Source organism: Mesocricetus auratus, unplaced genomic scaffold, assembly GCF_017639785.1.
Source record: "Mesocricetus auratus isolate SY011 unplaced genomic scaffold, BCM_Maur_2.0 Super-Scaffold_100003, whole genome shotgun sequence".
Classification (NCBI taxonomy): Eukaryota; Metazoa; Chordata; class Mammalia; order Rodentia; family Cricetidae; genus Mesocricetus; species Mesocricetus auratus.
In genome coordinates this window covers 87,669,148-87,696,153 of record NW_024429188.1, presented here as the reverse complement: position 1 = coordinate 87,696,153, position 27,006 = coordinate 87,669,148, and the positions used below count along the sequence as shown (strand labels likewise).

At 37.0% G+C, this 27,006-nt stretch overlaps 1 protein-coding gene across 3 annotated transcripts in view; it reads right to left on the bottom strand.

Annotated features, from left to right (window-relative positions):
- Wdr44 (WD repeat domain 44) overlaps positions 1–27,006 on the bottom strand; it is an 88,740-nt gene that overhangs the window by 20,831 nt on the left and 40,903 nt on the right. For all 3 annotated transcript variants that reach the window (XM_040744537.1, XM_040744535.1, XM_040744536.1), the window contains 10 exons: positions 20,798–20,872; positions 14,958–15,594; positions 14,214–14,344; positions 13,185–13,280; positions 11,632–11,768; positions 10,829–10,912; positions 5,348–5,454; positions 4,075–4,226; positions 2,477–2,615; positions 539–603 (listed from right to left, as the gene is read on the bottom strand). In XM_040744537.1, coding sequence (XP_040600471.1) covers positions 539–603; positions 2,477–2,615; positions 4,075–4,226; positions 5,348–5,454; positions 10,829–10,912; positions 11,632–11,768; positions 13,185–13,280; positions 14,214–14,344; positions 14,958–15,594; positions 20,798–20,872 — 1,623 coding nt within the window. The remainder of the gene's footprint in view (positions 1–538; positions 604–2,476; positions 2,616–4,074; positions 4,227–5,347; positions 5,455–10,828; positions 10,913–11,631; positions 11,769–13,184; positions 13,281–14,213; positions 14,345–14,957; positions 15,595–20,797; positions 20,873–27,006) is intronic.

Sequence of the window (27,006 nt, the reverse complement as noted above, 5' to 3'; positions counted from 1 at the left end):
CTGCCCTGGATGAAATGACAGACTTTAGAGATCCCCAAGAAGGGCCTCACCCTCCCTGGAGAATGATGTGGGGATTGGGTGGGGGAGTGGGGAGCTGGTGGAGGGACAAGGGAGGAGGGGTGGGAGAGGGAGCTGGGATTGACATGTGAAGCATTTATGTTTCTAATTTAAATAAAGACATTACAAAAAAAAGAAGTGTCCTTTTCCTGGAGGCAATAAGAAGACATCAGAAGAATTTAACTATAATAAACTATAAATTTATTATTTTAAAAATATTAAACTTGGGTTAAGGGAAAGTGATCCTGTTTTATTTAAGTATACATCAGTAGGTTGGTACCTTGAATAATATTATTTACCATTTGGCAATCTTAAACTTGATAATTTTTCACTTGGGAATACTAATAGAAGAAACACTTTTAATATTACATGTTAATTTTAATCAAACACCTTGGCAGAGTTTATTTATAATTGAAAACTACCTTAGGGCATCAAATAAATCATAGAATTTAACAAAAGTAACTATAAAACTTGAACATACCCCTGTGTCTGTGTCAGATTTTGATGAACTTAGACTTTCCTGAGATGGTGACGGTGACACACGGCCTAAAAACAAGATTAGTAGTTGTTAAAAAAGCATATATGTATATACACTAATCTATCAACAAAAATATTCTGAAATAATAATAGTAATTCAATATAATACCCTGGAAAAACACATTTTCTAAATATTAACTATAACCACGCAAGCACCCACATATGTCGTTATCATTTTTATCAATTTTAATAAAACAGTTTAATCAGTTCCCTAAATTAGTAAACAAAGTATCATTTAATTTTCATTATTCATAGTGAATACATTCTTACTAATTACAAAAAGTAGCAAGGGGAAAAACAAAAGCCCAAGAAAAGGTCTGGGCTGAGGTCAGGTTTCAAAGGCAACTGAAATAGTCTTTTTGCCTCAGGTAGAACAAGAAATGAAATGACCAGCTAGAAGAAGAAATGCTCACTCACTCTAAAAGTAACCCATTTCAACTTGTCAAATGCATCACCATCTTCAATTATGTACTATGACATACATTAAAGAAATTCACAAAGTTTTTCTAAAGAATATAGGGTCCCCAGGACTGGTGGCACAGCCCCATTATCTCAGATACTCATGAGGCTGATGCAAGAATATCTTAAGTTCAAGACCTGCCAGAGCTACAAAGAGAGTTCAAGGCCAGACTGAGCATCAGAGAGAGATACTGTCACATGATAACTTTTTTATAAATGGGAGGCCGATTGAGGTTGAGAATATAGCTTAATTATAGAGCTTAATGATAGATGTCTGGTATACTTGAAGACCTAGGTTCAGTTTCCAGTACCAAGAAATCCCCAAACAAAACAACACATAGGGTCTAACTAGCTAGTTGAATAAATTAGAAACTTCTGTGGTCTTTAAATTGGCACTTCAATTGTACTCTATATTCTCATCAATGGTTAAATCTATTTTCTTTTCTCCCATTTCTTAACTTCTTATTTTCAACCTTAGATGATTAGGAAGAAGATGACTTATGGATAAAATTTGTTACATTAAAAATTACAAGAACATTATCCATAAAATTAGAGTCCCCACTTAATTAAATTCTTCATACTTTCTTAAATCATTACATAACAAGACTATTTTGTTTAGGTATAGCCAGTGTTTACCATATTCATAATTCTGAGGTTGGTTTTTTTGTCAGTTAAGTTTTTCAAATGTCCATTGATTTCAAATATCCACAAACCTAATTTACTTTTCATGGCTACTTTTTAACCTTTTTTTTTTACTTAGTGAGTACAAACAGTATTATTATTGTTCCAGTTTAATTAAGTAGTATTATTTTTCCTGTTTAATTTGACCTTTTATTTTAATTTAGAATGAACTGAATGTTGCCAGGGGAAACCAAGTAATTTCTAAGTGGTTGATAAAATTACATATACTTGAAAAGCTTTGTGGTATTCTTTTCATTAGGTCTAGAGACTTTTGCTATTGTTGTTTGCTTCATTTTTATTTAATTTTTGAAACATCCTTGCTATATAAGCCAGGTTAGCCTTGAATTCTTGACCTTTTTGCCTCAGCCCTCCAAAGAGTCAAGATTAGTATAAGTGCACAACACCACACCACGTAAATGCTGGCTATTATGATAAGTAGTGGTTACTACAAATGACTGGTCAGCTAAAGAGAGCAATACAGTTGGATATTCCTTATTAGATTTTGGAGCTTGTTGGATTTTTAAAATAACTGCATGATCTTTATAAGTTTAGTGTACCCAATCTGAAAAGAATAAAACCTGAAATTCTCTAAAATTAGAAAACTTTGAGCATTGTCTCAGCGTTTAATGTGTTTCAGGTTACAAAGCGTTTTGAATTTGTGAACTGAGGATGCTCAACATATAATGCACGTAAAATGCAAAAATTCCAGATTTATTTAGATAATTAATAAAATTAAAAATACCTTCAGTATTGTATTTCATTCGCATATTGTTGAAATAGTCAAAAGCATTTTTTAAAGCCCATATCCTCACTATATTGTCTTGTCCAGCTGAGGCAAGTAATCGGCCACAGTGAGAAAATTTCATGGTCCAAACAGCTCCCTATGAAAACAGAAGGTTCAAAATGACTTTACAAGCTTAAGCGACATTCCTTTAACCCAACCTTTAAAGTTCTGCCACATATACAAATAAGATAACACTTACTTTCCTAACACAGCTCCTAGTCACAGGTGTAATGGTGCTACAGTACCACAATGGAAAGCTTTCAGAAGAAAGGTCTGTTAGGATCATTATCATTTCCCACGTTTAACATAAGAGATTTAACACCCCAGACTATGCTCACACAGTAATAAAAATGAGGGGTATTTTGAGTTACATATATGCATGCTTCTGTGTGAGCATGTGTGTAGGGGTCAGAGGGCAATCTCAGGTGCCATTTGTGAGAGTCGCCAAGTGGCTAGAAATGTTATCTAGAAAAGTACAAACCACAACTTGGAAACTTCAGTTCCTTAACTGAACATGAAGGGGGAAGAGAAAGCACTTATATATCACAAACAAACACTACCAGGACTGAAAAGAATAAGGCCTAGCCTACCTTAGCTGCAGTGCCCATAGCATGAGACACTTCTAAGTACCTAAATAGTTTGGTTTTATTCTGCTTTTCTCTCTACAGGACATGACTATACTCTATACAAACTAAAAACATCGGAGAAGTATATTTTCAGAAAAGTATTAAGGAATAGGAGTCTTTAGTAGGAAGGGCCAAATTCTATTCTAACAAATAAGATGAAAACACAGACTTAGGTGTATTAAAAAAAACTTCCTGTCTATAGATCCTCAAGGATGAAAGATTAAGTTAGAAGCAACAGTTAATTAACTTAAATAGCATTCATTTCCATAAAAGTCAAATAGTTAAAAAAAAAACATTTGGATCCCAATATAATGGGCTTTTTACTTAAGTAGGTAATAAAGGTTGTCTAAATACAGTATAAGAAAATTCAGTAAGCTCCAAAATGAAACCTTTATAAAAATTAGAACATTGATACATAGTTTATTAGCACAAAAATTTAAATTTCAATGTGGCCACCACTATCTGCAGCTCATAGTCGCTTTGTAGTTACGTTAACACCCAATCTTTATTTGATTCCTGACCAAGGGCACTGCACAGTTTACTTAGGTTTGAGTTTGACTACTATCTTCCTTATGTTCTTGGATTTGCAGAAACTAACTGCAACACAGTCTGAGTATTTTCATCTCACACTGGTAGGCTTGATTTTCTTTTCTTTGCAGTGTTAAGAGCCTCATATATACAAAGGCAAACACTCTATACCCAACTCATATCCCCAGTCTGGTACTTGGCACAAAAGACTACATTCAGCCTAAAACTCCTTAAACAATAATTCAGAGACAAATACTGCATTACCTATTTATTTAAATATATTAATATAAATTTATTGTTCTTGAGCTTGATTAGCAAAAGTACATATATTGGTAAAGATAAGTTTAAATTGAAGCCTCAAAAAATACCCTACCAGTCCTGAAAAATCAAATGGTTGCTTACCATATGTTCACCACTAAGATCTTGTACCACTTTGATCTGATCAAAATCATAAGGTCCTTTGAAGCCATGTGCTGCCTTGAATTTAACTGGTCTTGTATATGGCATTCCTTCATCATCACTTGATGAAGGATCATCCTGATCAGTATGAAACACTGTAGACAAAACAACAAAATTCATTAATCGTTAATATATACCTAATTACATTCATATTTTCAAATAAATTGATCATCAAGTATACTTTTAGTAAACAGAAGCAAAATTTGTCTATTACTATATAATATTGGGTGAGAAAATGTAGTCTAATGCTAGAGGACATATTTTAGGGAGTGGCTCTAGTCTTACACCTTCTTTGGAGCAGGGTCTTTCTTGTTTTCTTCTCCTGCTATGCTACATGCTGCAGACTAGCTGGCCTGTGAACCTGAGGGTAATTCTCTATCTTCTGTATCATCATAGAAATGTTAGCATTACAGATGTACACTATAGCACCTAGCTTTACCTGCGTTCCAAGGAACCCCATCCAGCTTGCATGGCAAGTGCTTTTACCCACTGAAACAATTCCTTGGTCCCATGTTTACCCCATTAAAAAACAGTTTTAAAAGTTTGTTTATTTTTTAGCCGGGAGGTGGTGGCACATGCCTTTAATCCCAGCACTCAGGAGGCAGAGGCAAGCGGATGGATCTCTGTGAATTCGAGGCCAGGCTGGACCGACAGCCTCCAAAACGATACAGAGAAACCCTGTCTCGTAAAAATCCAAAAAAAAGTTTGTTTATTTTTATGGGTATGAATATTTTGCCTCCATGAATGTCTGTGTACTATGTCTGTGTGCTCATGGGAGCCAGAAGAGGGTGTCAACCCCTGAAACTAGAGTTATAGACAGCTCTAAGCTGCCATGAGAGAACTGGGAAATTATACATGGATTCTCTGGAAGAGCCAGCCAGTGTGCTAAACCACTAAGCCATTTCTCTAGTCCCTTAAAAATATTTATAAAAGTCCAAGACACAAAATCAATTTACACCTAATCACTGTACAGTAAATCCATCAAGGCTGTTATTATCACAAAATACTGAACCAATTCATACTTACAAGTATACATTTATGTTTCTTCATATTCATAAAACTAAGTGAGATACTTGTGATTTATTAAAATACTAAGATATTGACTATAAAAGTTTATTATATTCATTGTTTTAGAGTGCTTCTTATAAGGGACTAGTTAAATTTAGAAAATACACATTAAGGGACGGCTCAGTTGAAATGTCCTCATTTTACTGACCTTCATCTCTTACACTTTTAACTTTATTTATAGCACGTTCACCATATTCCTCAGCAAGATGCTTTGCTCTCTTTACTGATTTTCCAAGGAATTTCTTTAGTTGAGTCCTGAAGAAAAAGATATAAAAATGTATTGACACAATTGTGCAAGGTGAACTATCCACAGATAAACTTAAGAGGTATCTTAAAACATTAATAGTAGGTAATCAGGTTCTCAGATTCATTGTTTTTTATTTATTTTGTGTACATTGGCGTTTTGCCTGTATATACGTCTGAGTTACAGACACTTGTGAGCTGCCATGTGGGTGCTGGGAATTGAACTTGGGTCCTCTGGAAGAGCATCCAGTACTCTTAATCACAGAGCCATCTCTCCAGTCCCACCAGATTCTTTGTTTTACAGAATGAACATATTCAAGTCAATATCCTTCAAATAAAATATATATGAATATAATTTCTCCCAATTAACAGTTATTATATATTCTTAGAGCCATACCTTTAAAGTGAGAATAATAATTGACTGACAACGGAGGGCTGAAAAGGGTCATGTTTAATCAGATTTATGCTCCCATCCCTAGATAATCTGAATTGGAGAGTTTGTGATGAAGCCATAAATATGCACTTAAATAATTTTGAAAAAACTGCTTTAGAGACTTGTCTCTAAGAACACATTTTATCAACAAAAGGAAGGGTTTAAAAAGTCATTTATCTGCAAAATAGAATGACTGGGAAGTCTAGGAAGACCTATTGTGTTTTCTTTTTCATCTGGGTATTCCCAGTAATAAAATTAGGCTGAGATTTCCCAGTAGATACACCCAAACACAAAGTTACACAAGTAGCAAAGCTTCTATAAACATGATTTGATTATTCAATTTTCAATTAAAGATATTAGAAATGTCTATCAACAGCAAAATGAATAAATAAGTGTTGGTAATAAAACAAATCCCTGTTCTTTGAAATTGCCAAGCTCTTATTCACCTCATGGCCTTTCCACATGTTGGTACTTCTGACTCAAACACTCCAGCACTGATTACTAATTTCTATTTACTCTTTAGGTCTCAGATCAAATAATCTCTCAAAAATGCATTCCTTGAGCCAAAACATGTTTTCTTGTTATAGACTTCTACAGCACTGTGCACTTTTCTTTTACAGCAATCATTATAAATACAGCTACACTTTAGTGCATGATTACATATTCCGTATCTGCCCCCTCATTTAAACAGAAGGTCCACGAAGGTATGAGTGTAATTGTCGTAACTACTGTATCCACAGTAACTAAGTCCTATCTGTGGTTCATAGAAAGACTGCAATGTATGCATCTTTGGTGCTAACATGAAGAGATGTCCATGACATATTTGATTTATAATAATAAAAAGCAAGCTAACAATCTACAGATATAATGTAGCTCCTCTTTTGTGAGAAAGAAAAAAATTCTAGGGCTATGGGTATAGTTCAGTGGTAGGATGCTTGCTTACCATGTGCTGGTGCCTAGTTTTGATTCACCAGCATTGGGAAAAAATTATAGAGAATCTTGATAATAATCTGCGAGATTATTAGGAACTTTCATTTTCAATTTTATACATTTATGTTATTATGTTCAATCATCAGAAAACAGAGATGACAGATTATTTTTATAATGCTGGGAATTGAGCCCAGGGCTTTGTATATGCTAGGTGAGTACTTTACCACTGAGCTACATCCCCATCCCTCTAAAAGCCAGTTTCTGAAACCAAAATAAAGTGCTACTCTAAAGTTATAGTTTACAGATAACTATCGGTTCACTACAGTGATGTTTAGTTTTAATTGCCAATTTGATACACTCTAGAATCACCTGACAAGAGAGGTTCACTAAGGAATTGTCTAGATTGGGCTGGTCTGTGAACATGTCTATGAGGGATTCTCTTGATTAATGGGAAGACTGTGGGTGATGCCATTCCCTGGGCAGGGGGTTTTGAACTGTATGAGTGGAGCACGTGAGCTGGGCACTAAGTGCAGTATTAATTCACTGCTCTCTGCTCTTCCCTGTGGAAGCATTATAACTAGCTGCTTCAAGTTCCTGCTGCCTTAACATTCCGGACATTATGGGCCATGAGCCAAATACACCCTTTCTTTCTTAAGTGGCTCTTATCATGGTATTTTATCACACCAACAGGAAATGAAACTAAGATGACTACCTTTTTTTGGTTTTTCAAGACAGGATTTCTCTGTGTAGCTTTGGGGCCTGTCCTAGACCTCATTCTATTGACCAGGTTGGCCCGGAAATTACAGAGATCGACCTGCCTCTGCCTTCCAAGTGCTGGGATTAAAGGCGTACCCTTCTCCTACCTCCTGGCTTCAAGCCCTTCCCCCTTTTATTTTTTGGTTTTTAGAGACAGGGTTTCTCTGTGTAACAATCCTGGAACTCACTCTGTAGACCAGGCTGACCTTGAACTCACAGAGATCCTAGCTGAGAAGACATTTAAATCATTACAGATGTGATTTTCTAAAATACAGACGTTTTATTTTGTTTTTGTTTTTTCAAGACAGGGCTCCTCTATGTAGCCTTGGCTGTCCTGAAACTAGCTCTATAGACGAGGCTGGCCTTGAGCTCACAGAGATTCTGCTTACCTCTGTCTCCCAAGTGCTGGGATTAAAGGTGTATGCCACTATGCCCAGATATAGACTTACATGACTTTAAAATGGCACTAAATATTCAATGGATTTCTTTTCATTGATGAACAGGGTCAGTCACCACTCATATTCTCAGGGTCTTTTGAACAGGATTCATGTAGGCTCAATTATTAGTTGCTTCCTCAGATTTTAAAACAACTTGTTATGATCTAGGAAAGTCAGAACCATGGGCCAATCACTTCTGGCCACTGGCCACCTTATTGGTTTACCCCATCATTCAGTGAAAGTATTTCTATGTTTTATGTGTATCATGGCAAGAGAAAAGGGCTGGGAAGAGCTACCTTATATACAAACTATTGTGTAATTTATGAGTCATTTTTATCATTTTCTGATTACAATCTTGCAATCAGAATATCACCCAATAGGCTTACATGCTAACTTCTATGCCACGGTTTTAGTTTCTCTGTTGCTTTAGAAGCTCAGGCACTAGATGACTAGGTTTAAGAAATGATGTATGAATCAAGAATGGGAATGAATAAACCTGAATATTTTTTCTCCTAGAAAAATGAGCTTTAACAGGGCATAGTGATGTACACCTGTAATCACAACACTTAGGATAAAGAAGCAGGAAGTTGTGAGTTCACACCAGCTTGAGCTGGTGTAGAGAGCCATATAGTGAGAGCTTGCATAAGAAAACCAAATTAGAACATAAATGAGCTTTAGGACATGCGCTGTCTGACAACTTGCCTGGATGTTTATGTTTTCCAAACAGTTCCTAATTCTGTGGATCCTGACAGTTGTCACTGTTAGACAGCCAAGTTTCAAATATCTGCTGTTAGCATATAACTGCATTTCTGGCACATCTTTTCTAAATAGTCTTACTTACCTTATTATACACAAGGGGAAAAAATCAGACTTAAAAGTGGATAATTCGCTCTGGCCTTTACATGGCAATATTGCCAATTTAGTGACTCATGCATAACCAGACGCAATCCACATGACCACCAATATCCTATGTATTTGTGGGGTTAACAGAAGAATCACATGATCATAAACCTTTCATATCACATTGTTTAGCTGTTTAAAATGTGTTTGCTTTTGACACACCTTCCTTGAGAACCTATAGGCAGCTAATGGCTGCTAGAGAGAAAAACACTTCTTCAGTGTTGTCATTGATAAGCTGCCCATACTCCTGCAAGTAACCCTTATTAAATTCACTGGGTAATTTAAAACAAACAAAACAAGCCAGGTGATGGTTGTGTGTACTTTTAATCCCAGCATTCAGATGAGTCAGAGGCAGGAGATCTCTGTGAGTTCTGGGTCAACCCGGTGTACAGAGTGAGTTCCAGGACAGTCAGGGCTACATAAACTCTGCCAGGAAAAACAATAACAAAAAGACATGAAAGTAGAAGGGAAACTAGTTAGAAAGAGAAAGAAGATCAGCAGGAGTGTGGGGTACAATAAAAGGTAAAAAAGGTGAATATGATGAATACATTATATATGTATGAAAATATAATGAAAAATGTGAAATATATGCTGATAAAATGTTCTGAGTTTGTTCAGATCAGCTGTCTCTGAACAAGGGAGAGCTCTTGGACACCAGACCAACAGCTGGGAGGCCAGCATGGGACTGATCCAGACCCCCTGAGTGTGAGAGTCAGTGAGGAGGCCTGGGCAACCTACAGGGCCCTGGGCAGTGGATCAGTGTTTATCCCTGACATACAAACGGACTTTGTGTGTCCATAACACAAAGAGGGATGCTCTCCCAGCCTAGATTCTTAGGGGACTGCCTGGACCCTGCCCTGAGTGAAATGAAAGACTCTGGATATCCCCTATGTGGAAGGAAGTGGCAATAGGGTGGGAGGCTGGGGGGGCTGGGGGGGGATGGTGGGGGTGCGGGAGGAGGGAGGTAGAGGGAACTGGGATTGACATGTGAAGCAAGCTATTTAAAATTAAAATAATAAAAAACCAAAACAACAAAAAATTAAATAAAAGAAAGAAAGAAAAAAATGTTCTGCATTTAAAACTAGAAAACAGCATTAATATGCTAAAGAGAAAAAAATAAATTATATGGCTATAGACAGGGGTTGGAAAGACGAAGAAAAGGGGGAAAGATAACTAAGGACAATGATGTTTCTTCTCACAAGTCTAGCACCTATGATGGAAAACAATGCAAGGATGATACAAAATATATTAGTCATTTACTTTATGTCAGATGCTTTAAAGGTGACCCTTAAAAACATAAGAAACCCATAATCACCCAATAGAGGGGAGGGGATAGTGTGGGGTAGACATTTAACACAATTGTTAACATTTAACATCTGGAGGGAGACCCACATATTCCATTTCAAAAAACTCTCTCAAGCTGAAAGAAATTATGAGAAAGAAATTACTGAAATTAAGTGGTAGCAGTTATGTCCAAGCAACATGGCAAGGATTGATATCCTTAGACATTTTCTGGTAGATCAATGTGTGGTGATGGCAATTAGTAGGGGCAACAGAACAAAGTAGGATGGTGGTAGTATAAGGTAACAGTATCATGTTAGAAGCCTTGGAATGAGGGGTTTTTTTTTTTGAGACAGGGTTTCTCTGTATTGTTTTTGGATGCTGTCCTGGAACTCGCTCTGTAGACCAGGCCTGCCTCTGCCTCCTGAGTGCTGGGATTAAACGCGTGCACCACCAACGCCCGGTGCCTTGGAATGAGTTTAACTATGAGTTTAGCAGATAAATATCTTTAAAGGACACACTTTACTGTAACGTAAAAAGTGGCCAAGAATATTTTTGCATTACATTTTTTATCAAAAAATAACCTGTAATTTTTCTTACTTTTCTAATAAACACTTGAAAAAAAGAAAAGACATGTGGAGTAACTCACGTTTTCTGTTTTAACCTTCCACCATCAGTATCTGTTTGTTGTGACTGTAACTTTTCTTCATCATCAGATTGTGTGGCATCAGTGCTACAAGAAGGGAAGTTATTTTCAAATAAACCATTTCTCTTCTCAAAAATATTTTTATGTTTATTATATACCAATTAATCAGAATATGAAAAATAATCTTGATAAGTTTATATAACTTCAAATTAACGACTAGCTTCCAATATTAAAGACTGGAGTCTTAAAGCAAGATGCAATGTGCAAAAATGTAAATGAATGGAATTTAATAGCTTATAAAATCCTACTATAACAAGGCTGTGTATATTAATAATAAAGTAACCTGTAAATAGCGTTTTCTTGGCCCATCAGGTGTAACATTAAATTCAATAAAAGTTCTTGCTTTTACAGAACTTATTCCTTAAGGCCCTCATTACATCTCATAACAAAAATCAATCGCTTGCTTTGCTCTAAAGCAATTTTCTCACTAAAACACAGCACAAAGACTTAGAAAGCAAAGCTTTAGATTACTAAGTGTTCCTCATACATGGCTTTTTAGTCTTAATGTTCTGATTCTGTCTCTACCATAAATAATTTTAAATGACAAGAAACTAAATAGTATGAGATTTAAGATTTAGACTATTCTCCACAAGTAACTACAAAATATGACTATAACAGAGATCAAAGGTAAAGAATACATACTTGAGCCAATTTTACTTTTAGATTAAAATAGAGCGAGTTGCAGAAATCTAAATAATCATCACCACACTGAAATGATGCAAATATTAAATAACATTAAGTCATACCTTACATACTCCTTTGTCCTTCTCATGATGTGTAGAGTGAGAGGATTAATACCTGTTGGCAATTTCTCTTCAGCAAGACTTAGAGGTATTTCTTCTCCAGTATCCAGGTTCTTAATCATTACACTGGCTAAAATTTCCTGGAAGTCAAAAATAACATCAAGATGACTTGCAACTTCATTATCTTCAAAATTAAAAAAAATTTAATTATATGCATATATGTACATAATGTTTGTGTGTGTGTGTGTGTGTTTTGTGTGTGTGGTGTTGGATCTCTGGGAGCTGGAGTTGTGAATTGTGGTGCTGGGATTCAAACTTAGGTCCTCTGGAAGAGCAATAGTATTCTTAACTGCTAAGCCATCTCTCCAATCCTGAATTATCTTTTTTGAGTCTACATAATCCTTAAAATTTTAAGTTAATGATTTTCTAGATACTCACTATTGGGCACAGTAGTCTTCACATTTACCCTGAGATATAATTCTAATACCATAAAATATTATCTCTAAAAACATGCAATTCAATGGCAAATAATATATTCATAGTTCTTTATCATTAAATTATAATATTTGATTACTCAAAAAGGAAATCACTTGTATATTAGCTGTCAATTCTATTTAATTTTTCTCTTAGTCTCTGGTAATTGCTACATAGTATGAGATTTAAGATCTCTATCTCTGTCTCTATTGATTTGCCTATTCAGGACATTTCATAAATTCAATAAAAAATATACGTATATATGTATAATACACAAACATACACAGACACACACACACACAGACACACACACACACGTAACAAAGTCTCTGAAACACTAGGTTTATTTTAAAGCTCACCTTTTATAAAATCAGATCCGGCTGTTTGTGCTGTCTATGCATGTGGTACAGGGAATGGACTCTATGACTCTATGAATGCTAACATACATACAGCTGAGTTACAGTCCCAGATGTTCTTGCCTTTTTCTTTCTGATTTAATTTCTCAAAAAGTTACAAGGCTGGCCTTGAACTTACTCTGTAGCCCAAGAAGAACCTGAACTTGTGATTCTGGGGATTATAGGTCTGCTCTATCGTCAGCCTATCTTGGATTCTGCTTTTAATAAAAGTATTCCACTTCATATGTTTGTGAAATGGTAACTTTCAATCAGAGATTCAAACTTCAATATATAACTAAAATCCCATACTTAAGATACTCTTAATGATTGCGTCCCAAAAGTAATTCAGTATATATGTCAAAATAACTAAACATGTTCAGTGTTCCTGGTACTGAAATGATGATCAAAAAGATGGAAATGCTGATTTCCTGGATTTAGTCATTATATTCTGTATCAATCTATATTACAACCCATAAAGACGTAGAAATGTGAGGTATCAATTAAAAATGTTAAGTCATAGGTAACATGAAACAACAGTGTGCTAACCATTTTAAAGTATAGTTCAGGGTCATTATGTACACTTACAATGCTATACAACCAATACCACATTCCATCTCTAGAACTTTCTCATATTCCCATTATGATTTTTACATTTTATATTTTTAAGAACAAATAATTGAATTCTACCTCATCAGTGAGCTCTCTCCCAGAGTTGGATCTGGGTCTTTGAGGGCCCATCACTTCACCTGCTACTGTCTGCACTTCAGGTTCTTTTCCATTTTCCTAAAATTGTAATGGTATAAACAGATTGGATTAATTTCTATACATTCCTATTATTTATCACCATGCACACTTCTACAAAATTCCACAAATTAGAAAATAGAGCTTACTGAAAATTTAAATGAATGATTCCACTTTAGTACTTTATTATTATCTGCATGTTGATAGACACCAAAGCTACCAAAGCCCATGAGACTGTACCTTAGTAGTATCATAAACAAATAAGTATTTTATGTGAACCCAGCCAAAACAATAATTCTCTATTAAGATTGTAAATAATTCAGGCCATATGTGGATACTGCTAAAGAAGGGTTAGGACAACTTTTGTTTATGTAAAGACTAGACAACAAATATGTTAAAAATTTCATTCTTCTATATTGAAAAAAATCAATACTTTAAAAAAGCAAACACCATGTTGATCCTAGAAAAACAGGCTGCTTGTGGCCTCTACTGCATTGTCAAACAAGATGATAATGTTCTCTCTCTTTCTCTCCTTGTCTCTGTCTGGCTCTCCCCCTCCCTTTCCTCTCTCCTGCTGTTCCATTCCCTGGAGGCCATTCTCCCTCCTCCCATTTCTCCTTTTTATGAAAGAAAAAAAAAGATGGTAATGTCACATTTCCAGGTCTGTTAACCTTCCTCATCTCAGCTACTATATAAACTACTCAGGGTTCCAGAATTTTGCTGTGGTAAAATGTTATGCACTTTTTTTGGATAGCCCACAGCTTAGTACATAAAATAGTTTATGTCTAGGAAAAGGAACTTGTAATATTAAAAATAGAAGCATCTGTTTTTAAAAATACCTATAATCTGCCACGCACTTGGCATATATTAGCACATTTCATTCTTGCAGAAAACCTTCAAAGCAGATATTTTCCCTTGTGGGGCATCTAAAGAATCAGATGTAGTGTATATCAAATATAATAGCAATTCACCAACCTGGGCAGTAACTATTTTATCTCCACTTGTAGCACTTGCCAAATCAAGAGAAGGCTGGGAATCTCTAGCTGTACTCTCTGAAGCCACATTTGTAGCAAGGAGAGAATCAGATGGAATATTGTCTTTGGGTACTGCAATGATAATAAAAATAATAATAGCAATAATAATGACGATAAAGATATTAATAACAACACCAACAAGTTTGTACATACATACACAAAAATAATAAAGAAGTGATTTAACCTTTATTTAATTCTTGTAACAACCCTATGAGAACAATGGCTTTTATTCTTGTTTTCTTTATTTAAAAAACCTTGGTTTAAATGAATCATTTAACTTCTTCAAGACTACACAGTTTATACATTCAAAGACCTAGACTTTAAATTTACACCTTTGAAGTCTTCCACTCCTATTTTCTTTCTATCACTGCCACACCAATTCTTAGAGGGTAAGAAATGTGAAAGTCTGGAGTAAAATTATTTTAACTTGTGACCAGTATAATACTTTTCACCTTTTGTCAACTCATTCAAGATGTAACTTATATAATCTAGCTATCAGAGTGGCTCTTTAGCGCAAACTGAAACAAAAGCAGAAAAGTTAGCTAAGAATCAGCAAATGCCTCTGTTGCTGTAGCCTGGACAACATAAAAGGCCCCTGTCTTACCTCTTCTTAACCCAAAGCAGAAAAGTTAAAAGTTTCAACTTTCATATTTCCCAACCAAAACATTTCTCAATTAATACTTGCCATCCAAATCAGGTGTTTTAAAAGTCTCAAACTCCAGTTCACTTTTCTTTTTTCTTGGTGGTGGTGCAGGTCGGGCTGGAGGTGGGGGTCTAGGAGGTGGGAAATTAGTTGGTGGTGGTGGGCGTGCAGGAACAGGTTTCTTTGTACTGGCTACTATATCAGGTTCTGGAGTAAGGTGCCTTGGGGGTTTGGCAGGAGCCACTTCTTCGGCAGCAGCACAATCTTTAGTAGATGAAGAATCTGAGGATGCAGGATCTAGAACATCACTTTCTTTGACTTCTATTGCTTCCTTGCTCAGTATTTCGGTTTCCAGCTCAGAAACATCAAGCTGTTCAGCTGAACTTACTTCCATTAAATCAGCAGTTTCATCCACTGTCTTCTCACAGGTGTCATCAGAAGGCAAACATTTTTGTGTTTCTAATTCAGTTTCTTCAAACAGATTTGCACTGTCTGCCTTTTCAGAATCTTGTTGTAGTTCCTGCTCTATGGATAATAATCCAGGTATGTTACTGAAGTCTGTGCCAGCCATTGAAGTACTGGCAATAGCCTGATCAGAGAGTCCTTTTTCTTTGGAATCCAAAGAATCATCTTCTAATTGTACTACTGTCTGACTTTCCTCAATAATACTTTCAATTATCTAAGAAAGGTAAAAGAGCAATTTTAAAAATAATGAAGCTATTTACAATAACAAAGTAATAGCTAATTCAATGTGACAGGCAATGTCTGTAACACTTTACTGATTTTAATCTTTACCACAAATATATGAAGTTTTGCCCTTTTAGTCATCATTTTTCAAGTGAAGGAACTGAAGCATACATGGACCAAGAGATTTGCCCAATGTTTTCAAGTTAGCGATAAAAAGTGGCAGAAGCCCTGGAAATTTGCTTCCAGAATCTATATGCTTACACATTGTAATAGGGCATCTGTGTTATGATATAGTCACAAATGTTCAATGAGCCCTGTAAAATGAAGCCGTATGTCTTCTCATGAAGACTCCAAATGTCAAGAGTTGATTTACATAGTTCTGCCAAACTAGCTGTAGTAACTCCCTGCTGTCTCTAGTTAACAAAAACATGAAAACAAAATCCACCCAGGATTAGAATTGAACTTGTTTCAATCTGAACTCAAGACTACATCAGAAAAGTCAGCAGATGCAAGGAGATGAATACACTTGAATCAATTGTAAGGCTTCATTCCTCAGACTGAGGGCAGGTATATGAATAGAGCTCAGACATCCAGCCAACATTGCTCCCTCTCCCTGTATTTCTTACGTCCAAGTGAAAAATACACAGAGGTGGTCTATGTCTTCAAGTAATATTTAGAAGAAAATATATCTTCTACACAGTCTCGTCATTACTAACACATTAAATTCCATGATCCACCCATTCTTCTGCCATACCAACCCTGGATCCTGCTTTCTTAATTACCTAACTTCCGTAAGTTAACAGAATATGTCACAGACCTGCCCTTGTCAGCTTTTTTACAATTCCATACGAGTAGAACTGGTTGTTAATGCTGTTCTGTAAGATTTGCTCTTGATGTCCCAGAATAATACAAGTAATAGTTTTTCTTTATCTTAAAAATTTTAGTGCTAGAAATTATCTCATTTTTACCAAATATAATATTAACTATAGTCCGCAATGTTTATCATGTTTGGCATTTAATCAGCATTGGTGACTTCAGTGATAAGTCAGGTAACAATGGGTGTGAAAATGAATAAAGGGGATCATTGTGGAAGAGGAAGTGGAAAGAGTGTAAGAACAAGAGGCAGGAAACGACTACAAGGAAACTGACTTCAGGATACAGCAGGGCAACTCAAGTATGAACAATGTGTACGTATAAGACCAGTACAAGCTCAAGTTGGAACAAATCCTAACATGAAGAGAGGTTGTGAGCACTAAGTTCCACCCCTAGGCCAGAAGCTTCCAGCAACTGACAACTGTGTGAAGAGAGAGGGTCAGTTTTTTCAAGAGCATGGCTCCTGGTAAGTTGACCATGCTCTAGTAGAAGACCACACATCCAAGAATATATGAGCAACATAAATAGGATTTGGTGTTGTTTTTTTTTTAAAACATAAAGTTTGATAGGAAGGTAAAGGGGTGGATTTGGGAGGACCTGGGGGAAGGGTGAATATTTTCAAAACACATATGCAATTCTCAAAGAACTTTTAAAAATGACTAAAATGTAAAGACATAGATTATGTACATAGAGTACACACATAGGGTACAGTTCCTGGATAGCAATACACATTTTTCAGTCTGTTGATGATAGACGCCTTCCATACCTATTTATGGTGCCTAACTAACTCTTGTCAATTTTTTTATGGATTTGGAAGCAAAGAAAAGGGGAAACAGAACTAAAAGCAACAAAGAAATGGTGCTGTTGTATTTTTACATGAAAGTGTGCTACTTTCTTAGTGATTGTAAAATGAAAGCCAGATAGGTGGGGACTGGAGAGATGGCTCAGCAGTTAAGAACCCTGGCTGGTATTTCAGAGATCCTGAGTTCAATTCCCAGCACTCACATGGTGGCTCACAGTCATCTGTAATGGAATCTGATGCTCTCTTCTGGTGTGTATGAAGACAGAGCACTCATAAACATAAGATACATGAATAAATAAATTTAAAAAATGAAACCCAAATTGTTTAGTATGTCATAGGCATTCTCATAACTTAGACTTATTAGACTCATCCTCAAACACTCTGCACACTCCCCATCTCTAAACCACTGGTACTGTCCTTCCTCTTTATCTCTGCCTGCTAAAATTATATCTATTCATCACAAATCAGCTCACATATTACTTTCCCCATAAAGTTACCTCCGTTCCTACTGTCAAATAAGAGATCGTTTTTCCTTGTGTTTTTATAATATTTTGTAAAATCAGTACAACATTTATTACATTTACTTTCATCTACTTTCCTTATTTTCTTTTTGACATATGGTTGTATGCAGGCTAGCTTCAAACTCCTGATGTAGCTGAGGATGACGCTGAGTTTTTCTGATTCTTTTGCCTCTACAACCCAAGTGCTGAGGTTAGAAGTCTGTGCCACCATGTTTGGTTATGCTTAATCAAATTCTTCTACTAAAATGTAAGATACTTCCAAGCAGGGTAGCTAGTATTATATGTCTATGGTCTTTAACAATTAATACTTAATTAATCTTAAAAGGCTAGAACTTTTTTTTCCGAGACGGGGTTTTTCTGTATTGCTTTGGATCCTGTCCTGGAACTTGCTCTGTAGACTAGGGTGGCCTTGAACTCACAAAGTTCTGCCTGCCTCTGCCTCCTGAGTGTTGGGATTAAAGGCATGTGAACCAAAGCCCGGCTAAAAGGTTAGAACTTTAAAAGACTATTAGCCTCACTTTATGTTCCACAGAATTTTCTTACTACTTTTTCAGTTTCTTCTTCAACTTTCCTTCAAATCACCTTTTGGGTATTAACTATAGACAGGACAATTTGTAACTAAGTAACTAATTTTTTAAAGGGGGTAATTAAAAACTGGGGTGGTGATGAATGCCAGTATGAGTGGTTTAAGGAGGAGGAAGAGGAGAATTATGGTAAAATGAACAAGTTTCAACAATAAAAATGGCTAAGTAGACAGAGAAGGAGGACTGATGAGTATAGGGGTCAACACTGGGCTTGTTTAACCCACAGAAACAGCTGACCTGAACAAGGGGAAGCTCTTGAACCCCAGACTGATGGCTGGGAATCCACCATAGACTGATCCAGACCCCCCTGAATGTGGGTGTCAGTGAGGAGTCCTAGGCAATCTATGGGGCCTTGGGTAGGAGATCAGTATTTATCCCTGGCATACAAATGGACTTTGGGTGTCCATCCCACAATGAGAGATGCTCTCTCATCCTGAACTCTTGGGGGGAGATCCTAGGCCCTGCCCTGGATGAAATGACAGACTATGGACACCCCCCCATGGAGGGCCTCACCCTCCCTGGGGAAAGGAGTGGGGGATGGGAGAGCGGGGATGGAGGGGTTGGTGGGAGGGCATGGGAGGAGGGGGAGAGAGAGGGACCTGGGATTAACATGTGAAGCAACCTTGTTCCTAATTTAAATTTAAAAATAAAAAAGACATAAAAAATTAAGAAAGAAAGGAAAAGAGAGAAAAATGGCTAAATATAATTTAAAACGTTTAGAGGAAGCATAGTAATGATGAACTATGAAGAACATATAAACATGGTAAGAATAAAATGTAGAATATAGAATTCCATCTACATTGTAATTGGTAAGAAAATAAATACATACAAATGGTTGAGAACCAAGAATGAATCATGGAAAAAAATCAAATAATCTGTTCCACTATAGAATTGTGATTTTTTTCCTATTTTTAAAAACAGTTCTTCTCTATATGCTAACATACAAGGACACCTCTTTTCCCTAAAGGGGATTTCTCTTTTACAGCAAAAGGTATGATCAACATTAAAATTCATAGTTTACTATATTTATAAATTTTATAAGGGTAGAACAGCATTCTCCATTGACAGCAAATTTGCCACAAATTCATTCCAGATATGGAGACATCTTCGGTTGTTATGACTAAAGGATGGAGAGAATGTTATTGGTGTTCAGGTAGCTAGGAAAATCCTATAGTGCACACAATAGTTGCTGCTTCTCTTCACAACAATGAATGTGAGGAGTGCTACTGTTGGAGAAACTGAGGTAGAGAATGAACTGTTTTGCTGGACTGTAGAAACTTAATGGCTAGCACAGTGCTCATGGCCCATAAAGTACTTAAAATTTGTATAAGTAAATGAATACAAATCTTTTTCCTTGGAATTTATGCTGATACTACAAACAGCCCACTTTACAATGCTCTAGCCTACATATAGAGGCTAGATAAGGATACCCTGTGTCTTCCTCCATACTATTTACCTTATTCCTTTGAGACAGGGTTTGTTACTGAACCTGGTTTTCCTCCTGGCTTGCAAGGCCAGGAAACTCCTATTGGGGTCAACCTGTATCCATCCCTGAACTCCCAAACACAAGCACACGTGGCCATGACTAGCTTTTTGTGTACATAAGCTTAAACAGCAAGTGTTTTGCCCACTGAGACACCATCCCAACCCCAGGACCAAAATGTGTATCTTGTACTCAGTCTCTCTTCTTCTGTGCTAACTTCTGGAGCTTCACAGCACTGATTATTTAAAAGGCATCAAGGACTCTATCAGTGTAAGGACTTCCTAAAGATATAATGTGCTACAATGAGTCTTTCATTATTTGTAAATTCTATTTTTGTTATTAATGTTTTAAGATAGAGTCTCCCTACATAGGCCTGGCTGTCCTGGAACTCGCTATGTAAACCAGGCTGGCCTCAAATTCATAGAGATTTGCCTGCCTCTAACTCCAAAGGCTGGGATTAAAGGTGTGGAAGACCATGACTGGCTCAGAATATGTAACTTTTAATAGTAAATTCAAGATTAGGAACTCATCAACCAATAGATACAACCATATTTTGCTGTTGTTGTTACTGTTTTGATTTTTTGAGACAGAATCTCCCTTTGTAGCCCTGGCTGACCTAGAAATCACTTATATACATCACGTTCCCCTGCCTTCTAAGTGTTGAGAATAAAGGCATGTGCCATAGCACTTAGCAGTCATATTAAACAAACAAACAAACAACTGTTTCAAGGATAAACTACCAAGTAGATGACGACATGACTTCTAAAAAGCCCAATGTGCCTTCCACCATAAAGCTGATGATGTAAAAAACATTTGCTAAAACAATTAGTATGTATAGAACAATATGCTGAAACAACAGAGAACACATTCTATTTTAAATACATCATATAAATCTGATATCCTCTATAAAGTTGACATTTTATATTTCCAACCTTTTTAGATACATCTTGTCTCGGTTCTTGTACAGGGGGCTCATTTTCGGCTTTGTATGCTGTATTCTCTGTTTCCTGTTGAAAGAAAGAAAAAAGACCAAATGATGACTTTTATTTAAAAGTGTCCTCAAAAAAGGTGCAAAAGGGGAAATATAGCATTGATAAACCAAAGAAGACCTGAGATTGTGCTTAAAAACTAAACAAGAAAATAACAATACTAAACAAAGCAAAGAAACAAAAGATACCAACAGTATGTATGCTAACTATGACACTGTGATTTACAAAACATAAAAATCAGAAAATTTATATTTTTCCTTTTAAATGTAAAAAACTGAGCCTAACTTTCAGCAAAGAAGATTTATTTTTATTTTATATGTATGGGTATTCTGCCTGAGTGCATGCATGTACACAATATGGATGCCTCTAGAGGTTAGAAGGCACTGGATCCCCTGGAATTGGGGTTACAGTGGGTGCTGGGAACCAAACCTGGGTCTTCTGAAAGAGCAGGAAATTATGTTTATTGTGAGCCATCTATCCAGACCCCTGAGCTTATCTTTTTTACCATTAAATAGCTAAAAGAGGGCTGGTGAGATGACTCAGAAGGTGAAAGTGCTTGTTACAAGTCTGACAACCTGAGTTCAATCCCTGGAACACACAGCATGGAAGGAAAGAACCAACTCCTACAAGTTGCTCTCTGATCTTCAGAGTAGAGCCTTAGCACGCATGTGCCCCCAATAACAGTAATTTTTAACTTAAAACATTTAATAGACATAAGAACTCTGAGATATCTTAGTAGCTAGAAAATATAAAGGATCAAAAATATTTTCCCTGGGGCTAGAGAGATGGCTCACTGATTAAGTGTCCCAGGCTGCTCTTCCAGAGGACATAGGGGTTCAATTCCTAGAACCCAAATGGTGACTCGCAACACAATAGTCTGTGACTTCAGCTTTAGGGAAATCTAATGCCCTTTTCTGGCCTCTGCTGGCACCAGGCATGCAAGTGGTATACAGACATATATGCAGGCAAAACACCTACACACACTAAATAGATATTAAAAAATTTCCCAAAATAAATATATAAAAATAAAAATCCCATGACACAGAAAAACATTCTGAGAATATTTTTAAATTCTATATGCTTTAGATAAAAAGAAGCAAGATAGCTGGGTGGTGGTGACACACGCTTTTAATCCCAGCACTCAGAAGGCAGAGGCAGGAGGATCTTGTGAGTTCAAGGCCAGCCTGGTCTACAAAATTACACAGAGAAATCCTGTCTCAAAAAAACCCAACAACAAAAACAAAACAAAACAAACAAACAAATAAAACTCAAAAAGAATCAAGATTAAACCAAAAGTTAAATTAAGTTTCTAAAAACACTAAGATATGGAAAACATTAAACCCAACAAAAATACACATAAACCTATGTATACATTTATATGTTCACACACATATATACATGTATATATATGGGAGGTTATAAAGGCAGACATGCATACTGCATTGCTGCTAGAAAAAGTAGAGTAAAATAATAGTGTGTATTTGCAAATCTTGCTTTTTATATTCATAAAAGTACATCAATTTGAATGCTACTACTGGTATAAAGGAATATTAATTCATAATTCTTTTTAATGTTTTTCGAGATAGGGTTTCTCTCTGTGTTGCTTTGGAGGTTTTCCTGGAATTTGCTTTGTAGACCAGGCTGGTCTCGAACTCACAGAGATCCAACTGCCTCTGCCTCCTGAGTGCTGGGATTAAAGGCATGTGCCACCACCGCCTGGCCTGATTAGTATAATTGAGTCAATATTCTACTGAAATTCTTATAGCCTTGAAACTTTTTCAATATCAAATTTGTTTCTTTGGGTTCCTCTTCAATATTTGGGGAATACTATTTATATAATAGAATCTGATAAAGGAACATTATTCTCCCATAGAATCTTAAGTATTAGGTAAAATCTAAACTTTCCCACAGCCCACGTGGGTTTAACATGATGTGGCCTCTTCCTATACACTTGACAGCTCATGCACTTCTCACCCCCCAATCCCTACAGTTTAGTGAACCCTTGCTATTAGGGTTCAAGTGACATTTTTGTCATAGAAGGCTTGCCTGGCCATCATTTAAAAAACACATTTATTTGCTTTTATGTGTATGCGTGTGTGTTATTGGAGACACATGGGAGATTGGAGCAGGAGGATTAAACAGGGAAGAGGATTAAGAGACAGGTAAGGGAGAGAATATGGGGAGGGATAACTAGCACTAAAGGTCATATATAAACAGTGCTGCAAGTAGATATCTGTCATCACCAAGTAAAACCACCAATGCCAGGAATGGGCTCTATCTAGTTGAGTCGTTTGTCAAAGAAGGCCCTAAACATTGGCTACTGCCAAGGCTATTGGCTGCTTTCCACAAACTGACGAGAAGGCCAGATTTCTGAAGACAGTATTTACAAATCGGAACACAGGGAAGTCAAGCTGGTGCCTGCCTAGAGCCTTCACCACTACTGACTAGTGCTTATGATACTCTGCATGTTACTAGGAAAAAGGCAATCAGTTACAAAACCTGTGATCTACAACGGTCATCTGCCTGCAAGATATGGTGTACAATAGTGGCACGAACATGGGGTAAGCCACAACCCTCTGATTGAATTTAAGACCTACTCCAAAAGATGGAAACCATGCCTGACATTCTCGGGAGGCCATGAATGGGTGTAGAGGACAGCAAAATACTATTGTATTGCTAAAGGAACATAGCAATAATGTGACGCCCAATGAAATTTTGTTAGACCCAATTAAATTTTGTTATACCCATAGAACAGTGCCTCAGTCATATCAACCATTGTCAGAGAAGCTTCCTCTTGGAGTAGATGGTAACTAACAAAGAGACCCACAACTAGACAATGTGTAGAGAGTAAAAGGTTTTGGAACACTCAGCCGTAAATGGGATGTCTTCATCAAACCCTTCCCTCAGGGCTCAGGGAACTATGCAGAAGAGGAGGCAGAAAGATTGTAAGAGCCAGAGCTGATTGAAGACACCAAGAAAATTGTGTCTTCCAGACACAACAGGACTGATGTACCTATGAAGTCACAGAGCATAGGCTCAAGTCAGAGACATCATGACCACATCAACTCTTAAAAGGGAAAACATTAATTGCGGTTGCTCGCTTCCAGTTTCAGAGATTATCATTGTTAGTATTTAGGCATCTAAATGCCTTTGGAGTTCTGACAGGATATGTCCGTAGCTGCTGCCACTAAGAGTACCACCACCTGTGCCTACCCAATATGCTCCCTTTCAAAAGGGCCCTGCCCACCTCCCATTCTCTCTTTCTTTCTCTCTCTCCCTGTCTGTCTGTCCTCCCTCATGTCCCTCTGCCTCTCTTTCCTCTTTCCCACTGCTTCTGCCCCTGGAGGATGGTTCCCCCTTCCCCTTTCCCCCTTTTGTGATCCTTTTACCTAATTAAACCCCCCCCAAATACAGAGAAACCCTGTCTCGTAAAAAAAACAAAAAAAACCCCAAAACAAAAACCCTCTGCTTGAAACCTGTCACATGGTGTCTTTACCTCTCGAACTGCTTTTCTTTTCTTTTCTTTTTATTATTTTTTACATTCCAATCCCAGTCCCCCCTCCCTCCTCTCCTGCTGCACCCCCACTCCCCCTCCTCCCATCTGCTCCTTGGAGAAGGTAAAACCTCCCCTAGGAAATCTACTAAGTCTGTTTCATCTCTTTGAGGCAGGACCAAGGCACCCCCCCCCCGGACATACCCCTGTGTCTAGGCTGGGCAAGGTATCTCTCCATATAGAATGGGCTCCACTAAGCCAGTTTGTGCATTAGTGTTAGGTCTTGTACCCACTGCCAGTGGCCTCATATATTGTCCCAGTCACATTCGGTCCTATTGTAAGAAAAAGGACCAGCCAAAGAAACACACCCTGAGCAGAGCCAAAGAAACACACTTTGGCCCTGCAACCCTGAGCAGAGCCGAAGAAACACAATTTCACCCTGCAACCTGCACCCTGACCCTGAAACCAGTGCCAAAGAAACATACTTTGGCCCTAAAGAAACACACTTTGGCCCTGGAATCAGAGTCAGTGAAAGAAATACACCCTGACTTTAAAAATTAGAGCCAAATGGCTAAAAAGTGTATTTCTTTGGCTGGCCCCTTTTCCTTACACATATTGTACCACTTTTCTTAAATTACAATAACCATCATGGCAGGGGGCATGGCAGCAAGCAGGCAGACATGGTGCTGGCTACATATTGATCAGAAGGCAACAGGAAGTCAACTGAGACACTGGGCAGTATCTTGGGCACAGGAAACCTCAAAGACTGCCTCCACAGTGACACAGTTCCTCCAACAAGGACATACCTACTCCAACAAAGCCACACCTCCTAATAGTGCCACTCCCTATGAGCTTATGGGAGCCAATTACATTCAAACTACCACAACGACCATAAGAACAGGGACATTGCTTGTTGAGTCTACCACTATTTACTCAAAATCTCAAATGGAGTCCAGCACTAAACAATCAATGCTAAATAGTTAATTTTTTTTTTTTGGTTTTTCGAGACAGGGTTTCTCTGTAGCTTTGGAGGCTGTCCTGGAACTCACTTTGTAGACCAGGCTGGCCTCGAACTCACAGAGATCTGCCTGGGATTAAAGGCGTGCGCCACCAACACCTGGCCTAAATAGTTAATCTTGAATAATGTTTATTCTGATTTTTCTTTGATTAATATGTACATCTCAAGTTCACATATTCTTCAATTGAATTCTGGTTTTAAATTTTATTTATTTATTTTTATGTTTTTAATATTTTATTTATTTATCATATATACAGTCTTCTGCCTGCATGCCATATCTCATTCAAGGTGGTTGTGAGCCACCATGTGGTTGCTGGGAATTGAACTCAGGACCTCCAGGAGAACAGTCAGTGCTCTTAACCGCTGAGCCATCTATCTCCAGCCTTTAAATTTTATTTTTTGAAATAGCATCTCATCATATAGTTCTGGTTGGTCTGGGATTCATTGTGTAGAACAAGCCCCTGCCTCTACCTCCCAAGAACTGACATTAAAGGTGTGTGCTAAAATGTCCAGCCTGCTTTTTTATTATTACTTTTGTTTGTTTTTTGAGACAGTTTCTCTGTGTCTTTGGAGGCTGTCCTGGAACTCGCTGTGTAGACCAGGCTGGTCTTGAACTCACAGAGATCCACCTGCCTCTACAGTCTGAGTGCTGGGATTTAGGGCGTGTGCCAATACCGCCCACCCAGCCCAGCCTGCTTTTTTAAATTCAGTACTTTTTCCCTTTTATTTTTGAGATTATAACATTTTCTCCTTTCCTCCTTGCTCTTTCAAATTTATGGCCTCTTTTTCATTAGTTGTTATTATATATATATATATATATGCATATAGATAGGCATTTATTCTTAAATATAACCTGCTCTGTATGATGTTACATGTATGTATGATTCTGAGGCTGACCATTTAGAATTGGATAACCAATTGGTATTCTCTTCTCTGGGGAAAACTGTTTCTCCCACTCTCAGCATTCCTTAGTTTTCTGTAGTTCTTTGTGTATGGCAGAGGCCTTGTACAAAAAGGAGTGTACTTTGTAAAAGTATTTATTTACTTAAATAAAGTTTGTTTTGCCTGCATGTACGTATGTGTGTATCTATATCTATATCTATCTATCTATCTATATCTATATCTATATCTATATATATACACACACTGTGTGCATGCCTGATCCCCTGGAACCGGAGGACTTATATCTGTAAGGTGCCATGTGCATGCTGGAAATCAAACCTGCTTTCTCTATAAGAACAAGTTTTCCTCAACACTGAGCCATCTTTCCAGCTCCAGCCTAGTTTTAAACTAAAGAATATTTAATAAAAACTAGTAAGAGAACTTTGACAAGATGGAAAATATCTGAAAGATCATATTCAAGAACAATTATCACAGTAGTACCATCAATCCTACCAATTTTAATTCAATTATCCTCCAAATGTTTATTACCTGAAAAATCAAAAGCATTTTACAACATTATTTAATGGAAAATTTTCATTTAAGATAATTAAAAATATACATGAAAACTTCCTAGGCCCCAATTGTTTTTAATTAGTATTAACAAAAATCACTGAAAAAAAGTGCTAAGCAGTGATTAGATTCCTTTTTTTAATTTTCTTTATTAATTCTGAACAAATGTAATTAAGTGGCCAAGGTCCT